The sequence below is a fragment of the Microcaecilia unicolor genome, unplaced genomic scaffold (assembly GCF_901765095.1).
Source record: "Microcaecilia unicolor unplaced genomic scaffold, aMicUni1.1, whole genome shotgun sequence".
NCBI lineage: Eukaryota > Metazoa > Chordata > Amphibia > Gymnophiona > Siphonopidae > Microcaecilia > Microcaecilia unicolor.
The window spans coordinates 17,226-33,332 of record NW_021963160.1 but is presented as its reverse complement, the minus strand read 5'-3'; the positions used below and the strand labels follow the sequence as shown (position 1 = coordinate 33,332).

The following is a 16,107-nucleotide window of genomic DNA, read 5'->3' as shown; positions in this document are numbered from 1 at the left end:
GCCTCTGCTGCACATCAGTGTTGCCAGGTACTCGGCCCCGAAACCTGCCTAAAAAGTTCACGCCCCCGCCGTCATCGACCCCGCCCCTGCCATCATCGACCCCGCCCCCATCGACCCTGCCTCTTCTGTCACTAGCCCCGCCCAAACTGGCCCGAAAAACCGCACAAAAACCACCGAAGAACCACAAAAACCAGCCCAAAAAACCGCGACGGGCAAAAATTTCCCGCCGCGGGTTGCAGAAAACCGTCCAATTGGGCGGGAAAACCGCCCAATTGGCAACCTTGCTGCACATGGGACACCTCTATCTCTTAAGTGCTCAAAGGACAGAGAGACATTTCTACCTGTACAGAGCTGGAAGAACAGATTAAGTTTCTGCTGGACAGAGGGACACGCAATCCTCTTGCGATTTAACAACTCTGAATAACTTTGCGTCGTCAGCAAATTTAATTACCTCACTAGTTTCTCCCATCTCTAGATCATTTATAAATATGTTAAAAAGCAGCGATCATAGCACAGACCCCTTGGGGAACCCCACTATCTACCCTTCTCCATTGAGAATACTGACCATTTAACTCTACTCTCTGTTTTCTTTTATTGAGGGGGTGGTAGCAGGTCAACTTTTAAAGTTCTTGGAGAATTATGGTGCATTACACCGCTCGCAATCGGGATTCTGACCAAATTTTCGTAGGAAAACGGTTGTGAGCTCATTGTTAGATAGTCTCAGATTACTACTGAACCAGGGTAAAAAAGCGCTGCTTTTACAATTTGACATTTCAAGCGCTTTTGACTTGGTGAATCATGAGGCACTGCTGTCTATTCTAGGCGACTTGGATACAGTAGATTGGTGAAAATGGCAAGCTCTGGGGCAGTGGAGGAGTAGCCTAGTGGTTAGTGCAGTGGACTTTGATCCTGGGGAACTGAGTTCAATTCCCACTGCAGCTCCTTGTGACTCTGGGCAAGTCACTTAACCCTCCATTGCCCCAGGTACAAAATAAGTACCTGAATATATGTAAACCGCTTTGAATGCAGTTGCAAAAACCTCAGAAAGGCGGTATATCAAGTCCCATTTCCACTTCATAAGTGCGCCTCCAACCAATTGAAAAAAACTTATCTTTAATTATTCTATAAGATCTCTCAAATAAAAATTGATGAAACCAATTTAAAATATTACTTTATTTAATATTTATTTACATTCTTTGGGTTTTGTTTTGGAAAATTCAAGTTTTTCTGTTTATAAACATGATTCTTCCTGTGGTTGGTAATCTAGACCTGATGATTAGCTCTCTGATCCAAGATTGCTTGTCCATCATGGACTCATGGATGTTGAAACATGCACTGAAATCAAAGAGAGATAAAACTAAATCTTTATTGGTAACAGGAAATTCAAATAATGTTTTTCCACCATCGATCACGGTAAATAATACTGAATATGCTCTATTGTCATCAACCAGAATCCTAAGTGTTATTTTTGACAGAACATTGTCACTTGAACCCCACATTAATAGAATTCGTAAGTGCTTTGAACTGGATCAATTTAGGTTGCTACGACAGGAACAGTAAATTCTAACTTGTAACCATCTCGAATAATGTCGCGGACCCACTGATCCATAGCGATACAGGCCCACTCCTTGACAAAAAGGGACAGTTGTCCCCCCCAGAGTCGAGGAGGGACCCCACACCCCATCATTGGGAAGGCCGGGAACTGGAGGAAGACCGAGTTGCGGAAGCCGAGGCCCGCTTATATAACATGTGGCCCAGTGGCGCAACAATAAGCACCTTGCAGCGACCACAAGGGACATTTGTTTCACTGAAAGCACAATTAAACCACATAGAGGCCGGCAGATATGCCAGCCCCGACTCCATATCCTGAAATTGACGCAGCATAGGAACTTCAGAACCTTGAACGTCATCAGCAAACTGCTGAACCCAACTGAGGCAGGCCCAAGCAGCTGAGCTACAAATTGTGGCTTGCAAGGAGAGGGCTGACACCAACACTGGCCAAGCCAGGTCACAACTACCTGGCAGAATGCCAAATTGTAGCCAGTATGTCACACACAGCTACCAAGAACATTGCAGCAACTATGGCAGGGTAAATAAAACTGTAATAAGAAAGACCTACAGTGGGACTCAAACTCACGTCCCCTGCCTTGAGGGGCGACAACCCTAATCCCTACACCATACATGTACCTGACAAAGGATTGTGCAAGGAGGTCAGTACACTGACCAGAGGGCTGTCAGAGTACAAGTTGCCACCCAAATGGATGGCCTCGAATGGGCCACATTCAGTGGCGGCTCTACCATTAGGCCACCTGAGGCAGGGGACTCAGGTGGCACGCTCCAGAAGCAGCACTCTCCCCTCCCTCCTCAACCCTTTATCTTGTTTCTTTTCCAAAAGGCAGCAGTAGCAGCGATTCCCATCGGTTGCCCTGCTGCCGGCACCGGCCTCTTCTCTCACTGTGGCCCGCTTCGACCTAATTTCCTGTTTCCACAGTAGCAAAGAGGCTAGTGCCGGCAGCAGGGCAGCCTACGGGAATCGCTGCCACCTTTTCGGAAAAATAAATAAGGTAAACAAAGGGAAGGGGGAGATTCTAGACAAGGCGCAGGGGTGGGAGGCATCTCATGCTTGTCTTGGGCCGCCCATGGCCACGCCCCACATTGATTGTATATAGTATTGTGAGGTGCAAAGTTAGGTATGCTGCCCTGTGAAACAACTCTCAAGGCCAAAGCTGGAGGCGCTTCAAACCTCTACATGATCGTGACACACAAACCCCTCCTTAGGGAAACTACCACTAATGCGTACCCCTCCCCTTCCACTGTTCACCCCAAGAGCATGCCCATGAGTCATGGGTAATGTGCAGCCACTGATATTTGTGAGGGCCCCAAGTCAGCTAGCCTGATTACATCACAGATAGATGCCCCGAAACCTAGGTTTCCCACCTTGCAGGATGTAAAATGCCATTCTCAAGGGGGTCCCAGCAGAGTTGGCCAGAAGGATGGGAGGATTAAACAGGATCCCCTGCCATCTCCCAGCTGTAGGCCACATAGGCATGGGGATGCGCACACACCCACATCCCTGACAAGAGCTGTAACAGTGACCCCAGCCAGGCAACAGCACAGTGGCATACTACTTCTCAATCAAATACAAAGATTGGGAGATTTTTTTTGTCTAATGAGATTTGTGGCGGTCTCCTATTTTTCCTGTTTCTTGTTGGTAAAGTTTTACGATACTACATCTCAGCCGGTGCCTGGTCACCCAGGGCTCTCCAGCAGGGCCACGACCTATCTTGAATGCCTGTAAGGAGACAACCCTCTCAGAAGACAAACATCTTTCATATTCTTGGCTCTGGGGTTCTCTGCTATGTCACCTCATTGGTGTCACAGATGACCTCTGGGCAACAACCAGCTGTCCCTGCTAGCACGGACTGAAAAATGCCAGTGGCCAGAAAGGCGAAGGAGGCAGTGACCTTAACGTGGGTTGGTACTGGATTATTCCTGTGTGTCCTGGCATGAAGGGGTTGTAGCTGGTCAGAGGTGCTTTATGGCAGCCCTATCAAAGTGGTACATAGTAAGGCATTACTGGTCAGTGAGGTCCATGAAACGGGTCCTGGGCCTAAATACTCTGGGATTGGAGTATCTCCTCCTGGGCCTTCCCCTCTTCCAAACTCTCATCCACATCCAGCAAAGCGTAAGCCACAGTAGCATTTAATGCATCCACGACTGATGTGCAGGTGTCCCACCAGCAAAAGTGCAACCCACTAAGCCCAGTAACACCACTGTGTACTCCTCCACCCACTGCTCCGTGAGACCCAGCACAGTCTCTCCCAGCACCAGAACACAGTCCTCACAAAAACAGCTGCAACATAAAGCACAGTGACAACTGGGAGTCGACAGAGGAACAATGAGACACAGAAGCACACAGGTAGGGGGTTACAATGGGAAGTGTGGGGGTTTGGGGACAGTGAGGGTTTGGTGGGAGAAGAGGGCGAGATACAGAGCAAGTGATGGGTGTGACTGGGGGACTGGCAGGTGTGGACAAGGACTTGAGAGAGAGAGAAGGCAATTGCCCCCATAACCTCCACTGCCTCAGCCATCGGGGACACGAAAATGCCTAATGAACTTGAAAGCAGGGGCGTATCTGAGGTTCGGCGGTAGGGGGGGCAGGGGCTAGAGTGAGGGGGCACATTATAGCCCCCCCCCGGCCGCCGCCCCCCCCTACCGCCGTCAACCCTCCCCCCTACCGCCGTTAACCCTCCCTCCCCCGCCTACCGCCGTCACCTACCCCCGAGGTCCGCTTCCTCCTGCCGGCTTTTTAAAATATTGTTTCCGCTGGCGGGGGACCCCAACCCCCCCGCCAGCCCAGCCGCAGTCTTCTTTAACTTCTTCATCCTCGTCGTGCTGAAAGCTGCATGCATCCTTAATTCTATTCTAGTTGGACGGAGTCTGACGTCGCAGCACGTTGTAACGTCAACGTACTGCGACGTCAGACTCCGTCCAACTAGAACTAAGGATGCATGCAGCTTTCACAGCACGACGAGGATGAAGAAGTTAAAGAAGACCGCGGCTGGGCTGGCGGGGGGGGGGGTGGGGGTCCCCCGCCAGCGGAAACAATATTTTTAAAAGCCGGCAGGAGGAAGCGGACCTTGGGGGTAGGTGACAGCGGTAGGGGAGTCCGGGGTGAAATCTGCGGGGGCCCAGGCCCCTGTGGCCCCACGCAGATACGCCCCTGCTTGAAAGTAACTTGCCTTGCAATACTATTGGAAAAGACATGGGCTAAAGCCATAGCTTACATCTAATGAAGATTTAAAAAAAACTGCCTGGTGGGGCTTTGATCTCCTTCTGCTTTCTTTCAGCATTCTCAAGCCCTTCAGCGAGGTACTTCTGTATTATTTTAAATGATGAAGACACTTTGGGGAAAGCAATTCTTGCCATCCTTCTATGTAGCGCAAAATCTAATGCTGCTACAAGAGATCAGGACTGCTGTTGGAGTGAAGAAATTATGGGAATGAGAATTATATTCCATGAGAACACAGTATTTAAATCCCTCTATAGTCCATGGATGTCAAATCTTCAAAACCACACACCAATTTATGGAACAGAAAAGTGAAGCTACTTACCTGTAGCAGGTATTCTCCGAAGACAGCAGGCTTCATATTCTCACAAGTGGGTGACGCCGGTCCGCGTCGCCCGGTCCGGCATTTTGCCAAAGCTAAAGAGAGAGCTTTGTGGTGAGCGAGCCGCATTCCACTGCGGATGCATAAGTGCCTTACCGCCCGTCACGTGAGTGCAGACTCCTCAGTTTAATACTAAAACAGAAAATAAAGTAAAAATCAGCAAGAAGACAACTCCAAGGGGAGGTGGGAGGGACTGTGAGAATATGAAGCCTGCTGTCCTCAGAGAATATCTGCTACAGGTAAGTATCTTTGCTTTCTCAGAGGACAATCAGGCTTCTATTTTCTCACAAGTGGGGCATTGCTAGCATCCAGGCTCACCAAAAACAGCAAACATTGGTCAACTAGGCCTCGCAACAGGGAGGACATAACAGAGATTAACCAACTATATACAATCTGAATGAGAGTGCAGCCTGGAACAGAATAAGACGGGCCTAAGGAGGGTGGAGTTGGATTCTAGACCCTAAACAAATTCTGCCCGAACCGACTGTCGCGTCAGGTATCCTGCTCAAGGCAGTAGTGTGATGTGAATGTGTGAACTGAAGACAACATCGCAGCCTTGCAAGTTTCTTCAGTGGAGGTTGACCTCAAATGGGCTACAGAAGCGGCCACGGCTCTGACATATATTAGCCATGACATGACCCTCCAAGGCCAGCCCAGCCTTAAGTGAAGGAAATGTAATCTGCCAGCCAAATTTAAATGGTGTGTTTCCTGATGGCGAACCCCATCCTGTTGGGATCGAGAGAAACAAAAAGATGGGCGTACTGTCTGTAGGGCCTTGTCCGCTCCATGAAGTACGCCAATGCTCTCTTGCAATCCAAGGTGCACAAGCTACTTTTGACAGGATGGTCATGAGGTCGGGGAAAGAATGTTGGCAACTGGTTCAGATGAAACTCAGACACCACCTTTGGCAGGGTGTGTGCGGAGGACTACTCTGTTGTGATGAAATTTAGCATAAGGTGCATCCACTACTAAGGCCTGAAGCTCACTGACCCTACAAGCTGAAGTAACAGCCACCAAGAAAATGACCTTCCAGGTCAAATACTTCAGGTGGCAGGAATTCAGTGGCTCAAAAGTAGCTTTCATCAGCTGGGTGAGAATGACGTTGAGATCCTATGACACTGGTGGAGGTCTGACAGAAGGCTTTGAGAAAAGCAAACCTCTTATAAGCGAACTAAAGGCTGTCCAGAGATGGGCTTACCTTCTACACGTTCATGATAAGCACTAACTGCACTAAGGTGAACCCTTATGGAGTTGGTCTCGAGATTAGACTCTGATAAGTGTAGAAGGTATTCAAGCAAGGTCTGTGTAGGGCAAATAAGGGGATCTAAGGCCTTGCTCTCATACCAGACGGCAAACCTCTTCCATTTAAAAGAATAACACCTCTTAGTGGAATCTTTCCTGAAAGCCAACAAGACTCAAGAGAACCCTCCAAAAGATCCCAGGAAGCGAATTCTAGGCACTCAACATCCAAGCTGTGAGAGCCAGAGACTGGAGGCTGAGATGAAGATGCGACCCTTTGTTCTGTGTGATGAGGGTCGGAAAACACTCCAATCTCCACGGTTCTTTGGAGAATAATTCCAGAAGAAGTGGGAACCATATATACCACGGCCAGTATGATGCGATCAAAATAGTGGTACCGCAGTCTTGCTTGAGTTTCTACAAAGTTTTTCCCACTAGAGGTATTGGAGGATAAGCATACAGAAGACCTGTCCCCCAATTGAGGAAGAAGACGTCTGATGCTTGTCTGCAGTGGGCCTGAACCCTGGAACAGAACTGAGGGACCTTGATCCTAGAGGCAAAAAGATCCACTGAGGGGGTGCCCCACACTCGGAAGATCTTGTGGGCTATGCCCATATTGAGAGACCACTCGTGCAGTTGCATTATCCTGCTCAGCCTGTCAGCCGGGGTATTGTTTAAGCCCGCTAGATAAGTGGCTCGAAGGAACATACCGTGTTGGCGAGCCCAATGCTACATCTGGACGGCCTCCTGACACAGAGGCCGTGATCCAGTACCCCCCCCCCCCCCCCCCCCCCGCTTGTTGGTTTAATACATTGCAACCTGATTGTCTGTTTGAATGAGAACAATTTGATAAGACAGCCAATCTCTGAAAGCCTTTACAGCGTTCCAGGTTGCCCAAAGTTCCAAGAGGTTGATCTGAAGATTCGTTTCCTGGGAGGACCAAGCTCCTTGAGTGTGAAGCCCATTTACGTGAGCTCCCCATCCCAGGCAAGATGAATCCATCATTAGCACTTTTTATGACTGAAGAATTTGGAATGGAAGTCCCAGAGTTAAATTGGATCGAATTGTCCACCACCGAAGAGAGTGTACAAGCTTTGGGGACAGTTGAATGACATCTTCTAGATTCCCCGTCTAGAAGACAGAGTCTATTGAGCTGATCTCATGTGAAGACATGGGTGTAACATACACTGTGGAAGCCATGTGGCCCAACATCTCAACATCTGCAGAGCTCTGGCCTGCTGAGAGACACAAACCTTTGATGCCAGCGAGACAAGATTGTCCGCTCTTGTCTCCAGGTGGTAGGCTCAAACCCTCAAGATAGAGTAGAGATGGGACTGGATGCTGGACAGGGTGGAGATGGGACTTGGGGTAGTTTTAAGCAGGTACCACTAGACACTTGGTGAAGACCCTGGGAGCTGACATGAGCACACGATACTGAAAGTGATGTGTTCCCACTTCCGGTGGGCTGGAAGTATCGGGATTTGAATATATGCATCCTTTAAGTCCAGAGAGCATAGCCAATCGTTTTTCTGAATCATTGGGAGAAGGGTGCCCAGGGAAACCATCCTGAACTTTTCTCAGACTAGAAATTTGTTCAGGGTCCTTAGGTCTAGGATGAGATGCATCCCCCCTGTCTTCTTCTGCACAAAGAAGTACCTGGAATATAATCCCTGCCCTTCTTCCCCTGGTGGAACGGGTTCAACCGCATGGGCCTTTACAAGGGCGGAGAGTTCCTCTGCAAGTACCAGCTTGTGCTGAGAGCTGAAAGAATGGGTTCTCGGTGGACAATTTGGAGGTTTGGCAACCAAATTGAGGGTGTATCTGAGTCAGACTATTTGAAGAACCCACCAGTCGGAGGTTGTGAGAGGTCACCTTTGGTGAAAAAATTTTAACTTCCCCCTAATCGTCAAGTTGTCCAGGACGGACACTTTGACAGTGGCTATGCTCTGCTGGAGCCAGTCAAAAGCTCGTCCCTTGCTTTGACTGGGGAACAGCAGGGGCCTTAGGTGCAAAAGTTGACATGAATGAGCAGGCTGAGCCTGATTTGGCTAGCAAGCCAAAGGAGTGTACCTACGCCTAGAATAGTAGTCAGAACCACACCTTGGCTTGCCAAAATCCCTCCTAGCTGAGGAGGTGGATGCAGAAGGCGCCCAGCGTGAGAAAGAAGAGATTGCATCAGTATGTTTCTTGATTTGGTCAGCAACCTCCTCAACCTTCTCTCCAAAAAGGTTATCCCCCCAGCAAGGAGCATCCGCCAACCACTGCTGAATAGAGTATTCCAACTCAGAAACATGCAGCCATGAGAGTCTGCACATTGCTATACTTTGAGCAGAGATCCTGGATGCCACATCAAAAGTATCGGTGCCCCTGTCCAACAGCTTTCAACACGCCTTCTGTTGCTTGACCAACTTGCAAAAAGGTTCGGCCTGTTCTGGAGGGAGCACATCTACCAAGTCTGACAGCTGTCGCACCGAGTTTCGCAAGTAGACGCTCATGAAGAGCTGGTAGGATTGTATTCGAGAGATAAGCATTGAAACTTGGTACATCTCCATCCCAAAAGAATCCAGGGTTCTAGTTTCTCTGCCTGGGGGCACTGAGGCATAGTCCCTAGTACTCCTGGTTCTTTTGAGAGTGGATTCCACCACCATGGAACTGTGAGGCAACTGAGGCCTATCAAAACCAGATGAACCGTGGATCCGATATAGGGTGTTAATCTTCTTAACAGGGACTGACAGAGGGGAATCCCAGTTCCTCACGAAGATAAGTACCTCATGGAGAGGTGCAGTCACATCCTCCTTAGAAGGAGATATATAGTCCAGGATCTTGAGCATCTTGGCCCTGGGCTCATCCTCCACTTCCAAAGGAAAAGGAATGGCCTCAGCCATTTCCTTAACAAAAGATGGAAATGAAGGGCTCTCTGGCGGAGACCGTCTCCTTTCAGGTGGAGGGGAGGATTCAGATGGGATCCGAAAAGACTCATCTGAGAAGTATCTGGGATCCTCCTCCAAATCCCATGAGCGCTCTTCCTCTGTATCAGACAATATCTCCCTATGGGATTGCCTAGATCGAAGTTGTCTCGATGAAGAGGAACTCGAGATGTCGGCTCCCATCTCGAGTATGGAGAAGCTTCCTCTGCTGACATCAAGGGGATGCAGGCTTGAGTGGCAGTCGACACTGGGGCCTCAAGCGACGCTGGTGGCCGCACAGCAGGCTGAGGGTCAAGCAGGGCCGCAACAGGAGGTATGGCAGGTGCAACCACCCCCGATACCGCTGCATGGATGTGCTCATCGAGGGCTGACACAAGGAAAAGCTGGGGTGCCGGTTGAGGCGAAGATTGCAGAACTGCTGGGGTCAATGCAGGAGGAGGGTCTCGGCTGCTTGGAGACAGGTGCATCTGCACCTCCTGTATGGAGGGAGAGCGATCCTCCTGGTGTCGATGCTCCTGAGATCCTGGCACCATGTGTCAAGGGTGACCGATGACAATGCTTCCTGGCCTTCACCCGAAGTGTGTCACCAAGACTCCCTGGTACAGACGAGGACGTCATCAAATCCTCACATCACCTTGGAGTCAGGTCCAATGATGGGACAGTCCCAGGGGCCCTGCACAGCAGGAAGCCTCAAGGCAGGTGGAGACCCACTTGATGCCTCACTGCTCTCAGTGTCTAAGGGTCTCGAAGCAGCCATGCTTATCAATGTTCCCGATACTGGTGCAATGCTCACTTGGCTCCAAAAATCTTCTCTCGTTGAGCCTCTCAGGAAAGTAGGATCCTCTTCTTCATAGGAAGATAGAGAACACAATGAGTAGGGCTATGGTCATGCCCAAGACATTGCAGACACCAAAAATGGGTGTCCTTCCCCGAGATAGTCCGATTGCACCAGTACAGCGCTTGAAGCCACTGGTAATCTTTGTGGACATGGACAGGAAAACTTCACCGGCTAAATCAAACGACTTGATGGTGCCTGAATAAAAGGGGCAAGGCACGGAGAGAAACCCAAAGAAGAAACCTGACCAAAGTCAGGGCCTAAAACTGGCCCGGTGACAACAAAAAATTAAGAAAATTTAAAACTGGGCAAAGCGTACTAAGAAAATAAAGGAATGATAGAAAAATGATTCCTACGAGTAAAAAAAAAAAAAAAAAAAATCAACAAAAAACCAGCCAGAAGGCACAAAATAGAAAGCTCTCAGACCGGGCGTGTGAGAAGACAAAAACAGTACATTTTTCTCACATGGAAAAAAGAGAACTGAGGAGACCGCACTCACACGACAGGCAGGAAGGTGCTCGCGCTTCACAAAGCTCTCTTTTTAGCTTTGGCAAAATGATGGACTAGGCGACGTGGATCGGCGTCACCCACTTCCGAGTAGAAGCCTGCTTGTCCTCGGAGAACGCAAGGTTGCCAAAGCCAGTTTTCTGCAGCAATGCTTACATACTCCCTCTGTGCAATTCCTCCCTTCAGGGCAGAGGAGCTTCACCAGAGGAAGATCTGAGACACGCAAAATCTTACCATTGCCTGAATGTTGCGATGTGTACTGAGGACACCTTTGGGCCGTCCAGTCGTTCCACTGGTGTAGATGATCATGGCTCCTCTTTCTTTCCACTCTGTGATGGCACACCCATCCTCTAAGCCTTCATCATTACTGGATGCAAAGACAGCTAACTTGGGAAGCACCAAAAGCTCTATTCCCAGCTTCCTAGTGATGGGAGCCACTGTTTCTACATAGCCTTCCTCTGCAATTACCAGGCAGCTCTGAGAGTCTTGGATAACATACTCAAGCTCTGGAGGCGGATGCTTCCGACAGAGAGGTACAGCGATGGCACCACTCATCCAAGAAGCCCACTGAGTTACCACATAGGAAGCATCATTGGGACACAGAAAGGAGATGCGCTCTTCCTGTAGGTCTCCACTCAAACACTTCAACGCTCGATGTATTTGTTGGGATAAGCGGTGACTCAGGCAATATAGCTCTTTGTACGTGTGTTGCCCATTCTGATCAAAAATGGCTGTTTTATCTGCAAATGTTGAAACCCTGGTGAAGACTGGAGCAACCCTGTTAAAAGATGCTGACTGTGCTGTGTGCAGACCTCTCCTAAAACAATTCACGCTCCAGAGCCTTAAACAGTCCCGCAAGCAGCACCATGAAGAACAAAGAATGCCTCCACCTTGGAAATTCACGCCGAGGTGATGATAAGTGAAGACAGACAGCATTTCCCCAGCATATCTTGGTACAGTCTCACAGCTGCCAAAAGAAAGGACACAGACCATCACATACATTGTCATCAATGTCTAAAAGCGCTGGTAATGCAGGAGCTGCAGTGCTTATGTACAGAAATACAACTTGCAGGATGTCCAAAACAACACAAAGGAAGTACAACTATTAACAGAGGGTTGCTGCTTCCTACCCCAGAAGCAGTTACATATACAGTACAGATACATATATACAGCCACATGCCACACCGAATAGAAAATACTACTGTAAATATACAAGGCCATACATATTTATTGAGAAACTAGTAAAAAAGCCCCGTTCCTGATGCAAATGAAACGGGGGCTAGCAAGGTTTTCTTCAGAGTGTGCATGTGGGAGTGTGTGTGTCCCTGCCTTCTGCCCTTTCTCCCTTCCCCTCTGCTCTCCGTCCCCTCTGCTCTCTGTCCCCCCCCCCCCCCCAGTCCTTCAGTGTTAAGTTTCCTGCTGTGCTGTTTGTGTTACAGAGAGAGTGAAGGCGTCTGCCCTCTCTCCCCTCCCTCCTCCAGTCGTTCACTGTTACAAAGAGAGCGATTTCGTGCTGTGCTGTGTTTTCCTTCACTGTTTGTGTTACAGAGAGAGCGAGGGCGGGGCAGACACTCATGGGGAAACCGGATATCTCTCCCCCTTCACACTTCCGGCTGGAGGCTTCATTAGAACGTTGGTGCTGCCTTTTATATGTAGAGATGAGAAAAGGTTTATTGGCATATTGATTTAAATGCCTCAGGCCATTCTGTCTCAAGACTCCACAGAACCGATGCTTCCCGGTAGTTTAGTGCAGGCCTTCAATTTTGCTCCTTTCCAGAATAGCATAGTAATGTTTCAGTTAACTAAACCGCCCCTGTGTTTTCAAACAAGGTACGAGGAAATAGGAATTGACAAATGTCATGATATCTTCAGTATATACACATATTCACATCCATTTCTGCCATTTCACTAATTACTGTACCATCTAGAAATAAAACAGCACATTTCATTAGTACAGCTACCAAAACTGGACCGTTACCTGATGGTATAACAAAGGACTCCGTGGAGATTATGAAGGAAATACAACCATTACTTACCCGAGAAGCAAAAAGCCACAACAAGCGGCGCCACGGAAAAATGTGGTTTTACCTGTCAGTTTTATTTCCTTGAGTCCTACCAGACCAGTCCAGACAAATGTGTTATGCCCCTTTATAAACAGATGGTGAAGGGAAACAAATGTTTGTGAATCTTACCCTATATAGAGCATTGTGCAGTCAGCTCCTCCTCAGTTTTTATTTTATTTTTTGTTACATTTGTACCCCGCACTTTCCCACTCATGGCAGGCTCAATGTAGCTTACATGGGGCAATGGAGGGTTAAGTGACTTGCCCAGAGTCACAAGGAGCTGCCTGTGCCTGAAGTGGGAATCGAACTCAGATCCTCAGGACCAAAGTCCACCACCCTAACCACTAGGCCACTCCTCCACTGTTGCTACTATTGGAGATTCTACATGGAATGTTGCTATTCCACTAGCAACATTCCATGTAGAAGGCGGCCCTTGCAGATCACCAATGTGGCCGCGCAGGCTTCTGCTTCTGTGAGTCTGACGTCCTGCACATACGTGCAGGACGTCAGACTCACAGAAACAGAAGCCTGCGCAGCCTTCTACATGGAATGTTGCTAGTGGAACATGGAATGTTGCTAGTGGAATAGCAACATTCCATGTAGAATCTCCAATAGTAGCAACATTCCATGTAGAATCTCCAATAGTATCTATTTTATTTTTGTTACATTTGTACCCTGCGCTTTCCCACTCATGGCAGGCTCAATGCGGCTTACATGGGGCAATGGAGGGTTAAGTGACTTGCCCAGAGTCCCACTAGCAACATTCCATGTAGAAGTCGGCCCTTGCAGATCACCAATATGGCCGCGCAGGCTTCTGCTTCTGTGAGTCTGACGTCCTGCACGTACGTGCAGGACGTCCGACTCACAGAAACAGAAGCCTGCGCAGCCTTCTACATGGAATGTTGCTAGTGGAATAGCAACATTCCATGTAGAATCTCAAATAGTAGCAACATTCCATGTAGAATCTCAAATAGTAGGAACATTCCATGTAGAATCTCCAACAGTAGCAACATTCCATGAAGAATCTCCAATAGTATCTATTTTATTTTTGTTACATTTGTACCCTGCGCTTTCCCACTCATGGCAGGCTCAATGCGGCTTACACGGGGCAATGGAGGGTTAAATGACTTGCCCAGAGTCACAAGGAGCTGCCTGTGCCTGAAGTGGGAAGCGAACTCACTTCCTCAGTTCCCCAGGACCAAAGTCCACCACCCTAACCACTAGGCCACTCCCCTCCACTGTTGCTACTATTTGAGATTCGACATGGAATGTTGCTATTCCACTAGCACGTTCTCACAGAAACAGAAGCCTGCGCAGCCTTCTACATGGAATGTTGCTAGTGGAATAGCAACATTCCATGTAGAATCTCAAATAGTAGCAACATTCCATGTAGAATCTCCAATAGTATCTATTTTATTTTTGTTACATTTGTACCCTGAGCTTTCCCACTCATGGCAGGCTCAATGTGGCTATGGAGGGTTAAGTGACTTGCCCAGAGTCACAAGGAGCTGCCTGTGCCTGAAGTGGGAATCAAACTCAGTTCCTCAGTTCCCCAGGACCAAAGTCCACCACCCTAACCACTAGGCCACTCCTCTATTGTTGCTACTATTTGAGATTCTACAAGGAATGTTGCTATTCCACTAGTCGGCCCTTGCAGATCACCAATGTGGCTGCGCAGGCTTCTGCTTCTGTGAGTCTGACGTCCTGCACATATGTGCAGGATGTCAGACTCACAGAAACAGAAGCCTGCGCAGCCTTCTACATGGAATGTTGCTAGTGGAATAGCAACATTCCATGTAGAATCTCCAATAGTAGCAACATTCCATGTAGAATCTCCAATAGCATCTATTTTATTTTTGTTACATTTGTACCCCGCGCTTTCCCACTCATGGCAGGCTCAATGCAGCTTACATGGGGCAATGGAGGGTTAAGTGACTTGCCCAGAGTCACAAGGAGCTGCCTGTGCCTGAAGTGGGAATTGAACTCAGTTCCTCAGGACCAGAGTCCACCACCCTAACCACTAGGCCACTCCTCCACTCTATTCTGTAACAAAAGAAATATAGACCTCCTCCAATTTCATTAGACAGTATAGGGGAGGGTCCCATGGACATTAATAAAAATACTTTCAACACCCTCAAGAGAACCACTGAACACAAAACTAAACCAAAGTCAACTACAGAAATAGGGAGGGCCTCTGGACTGGTCTACCTGGTAGGACTCAATGGAGGAGAGAGTGAACAGTGGAGTGCAACAGGGATCTGTACTGGGACAAGTGCTATTTAACATATTTATAAATGATCTGGAAATCAAAACAAGTGAAGTAATTAAATCTGCAGATGACACAAAACTATTCAAAGTTGTTAAAACACATGAGGACTGTGAAATATTTTTTCACTCAACAAATAGTTAAGCTCTGGAACTCATTGCCAGAGGATGTGGTAACAGAGGTTAGTGTATCTGGGTTTAAAAAAAGTTACTAGAGGAAAAGTAGTCTGCTATTGAGATAGACATGGGGAAGCCACTGTTTGCCCTGGGATTGGTAGAATAGAACGTTTCTACCAGGTACTTGCAGTGGCGTAGCAAGGGGGGGAGGAGGGGCGGTCCGCCCCGGGTGTCAGCTCAGGGGGGGTGCTCCCTGCCAGCTCCCCCCCTCGGCGAATCGACACCCCCTCCCCGACCAGCTCCTGCACCCTATCTTTAAAAAGAATATTGGGAGGCGAGGCACAGCGCCTCGCGCCTACCCTTTACGTAAAAGAAATGTGGACCGTCGGGTCTTCCCTCGCTCTATCTGTCCCGCCCTCCTCTGACGCAACTTCCTATTTCCGCAAGGGCAGGACAGAGCGAGAGAAGGCCCGACAGTCCAAATTTCTTTTACGTGCAGGGCAGGCGCGAGGCGCTGTGCCTCGCCTCCCGATTTCCTTGCTCAAAGCCCACCTCTTCAATGTCGCCTTCGGCACCTAACCACTATACCTCTATTCAAAATATCTAGACTGCCCCAACTTGACATTTCGTCCTTTAGATTGTAAGCTCCTTTGAGCAGGGACTGTCCTTTTTTGTTAAACTGTACAGCGCTGCGTAACCCTAGTAGCGCTCTAGAAATGTTAAGTAGTAGTAGTAGTAGTAAAGGTAGGGTGCGGGAGCTGGTCGAGTTGGGGGGTGTCATCGTGCTGCACCCGGGGGGGGGTGCAACGGCGAACTGCCCCGCCCCGGGTGGCAGCCCCCCCCCTGCTACGCCACTGGGTAGGCCACTGTTGGAAACAGGATGCTGGGCTATGGATGCTGGGCTATAAGGACCATTGGTCTGACCCAGTATGGTTATTGTGTAGGGAAAGAAAATGAACAGTAAGAACAGATTTCCTTTCTTA

At 48.7% G+C, this 16,107-nt stretch overlaps 1 protein-coding gene across 1 annotated transcript in view; it reads right to left on the bottom strand.

Moving 5' to 3' along the window:
- The window catches only part of LOC115459023 (acyl-CoA synthetase family member 3, mitochondrial-like), a gene marked incomplete at its 3' end in the record, with an annotated part of 129,765 nt that extends 118,124 nt beyond the window's left edge, over nt 1-11,641 (bottom strand). The window contains exon 1 of the mRNA XM_030188883.1: nt 10,914-11,641. Coding sequence (XP_030044743.1) covers nt 10,914-11,615 — 702 coding nt within the window. The remainder of the gene's footprint in view (nt 1-10,913) is intronic.
- Between the last annotated feature and the right edge of the window lie 4,466 nt (nt 11,642-16,107).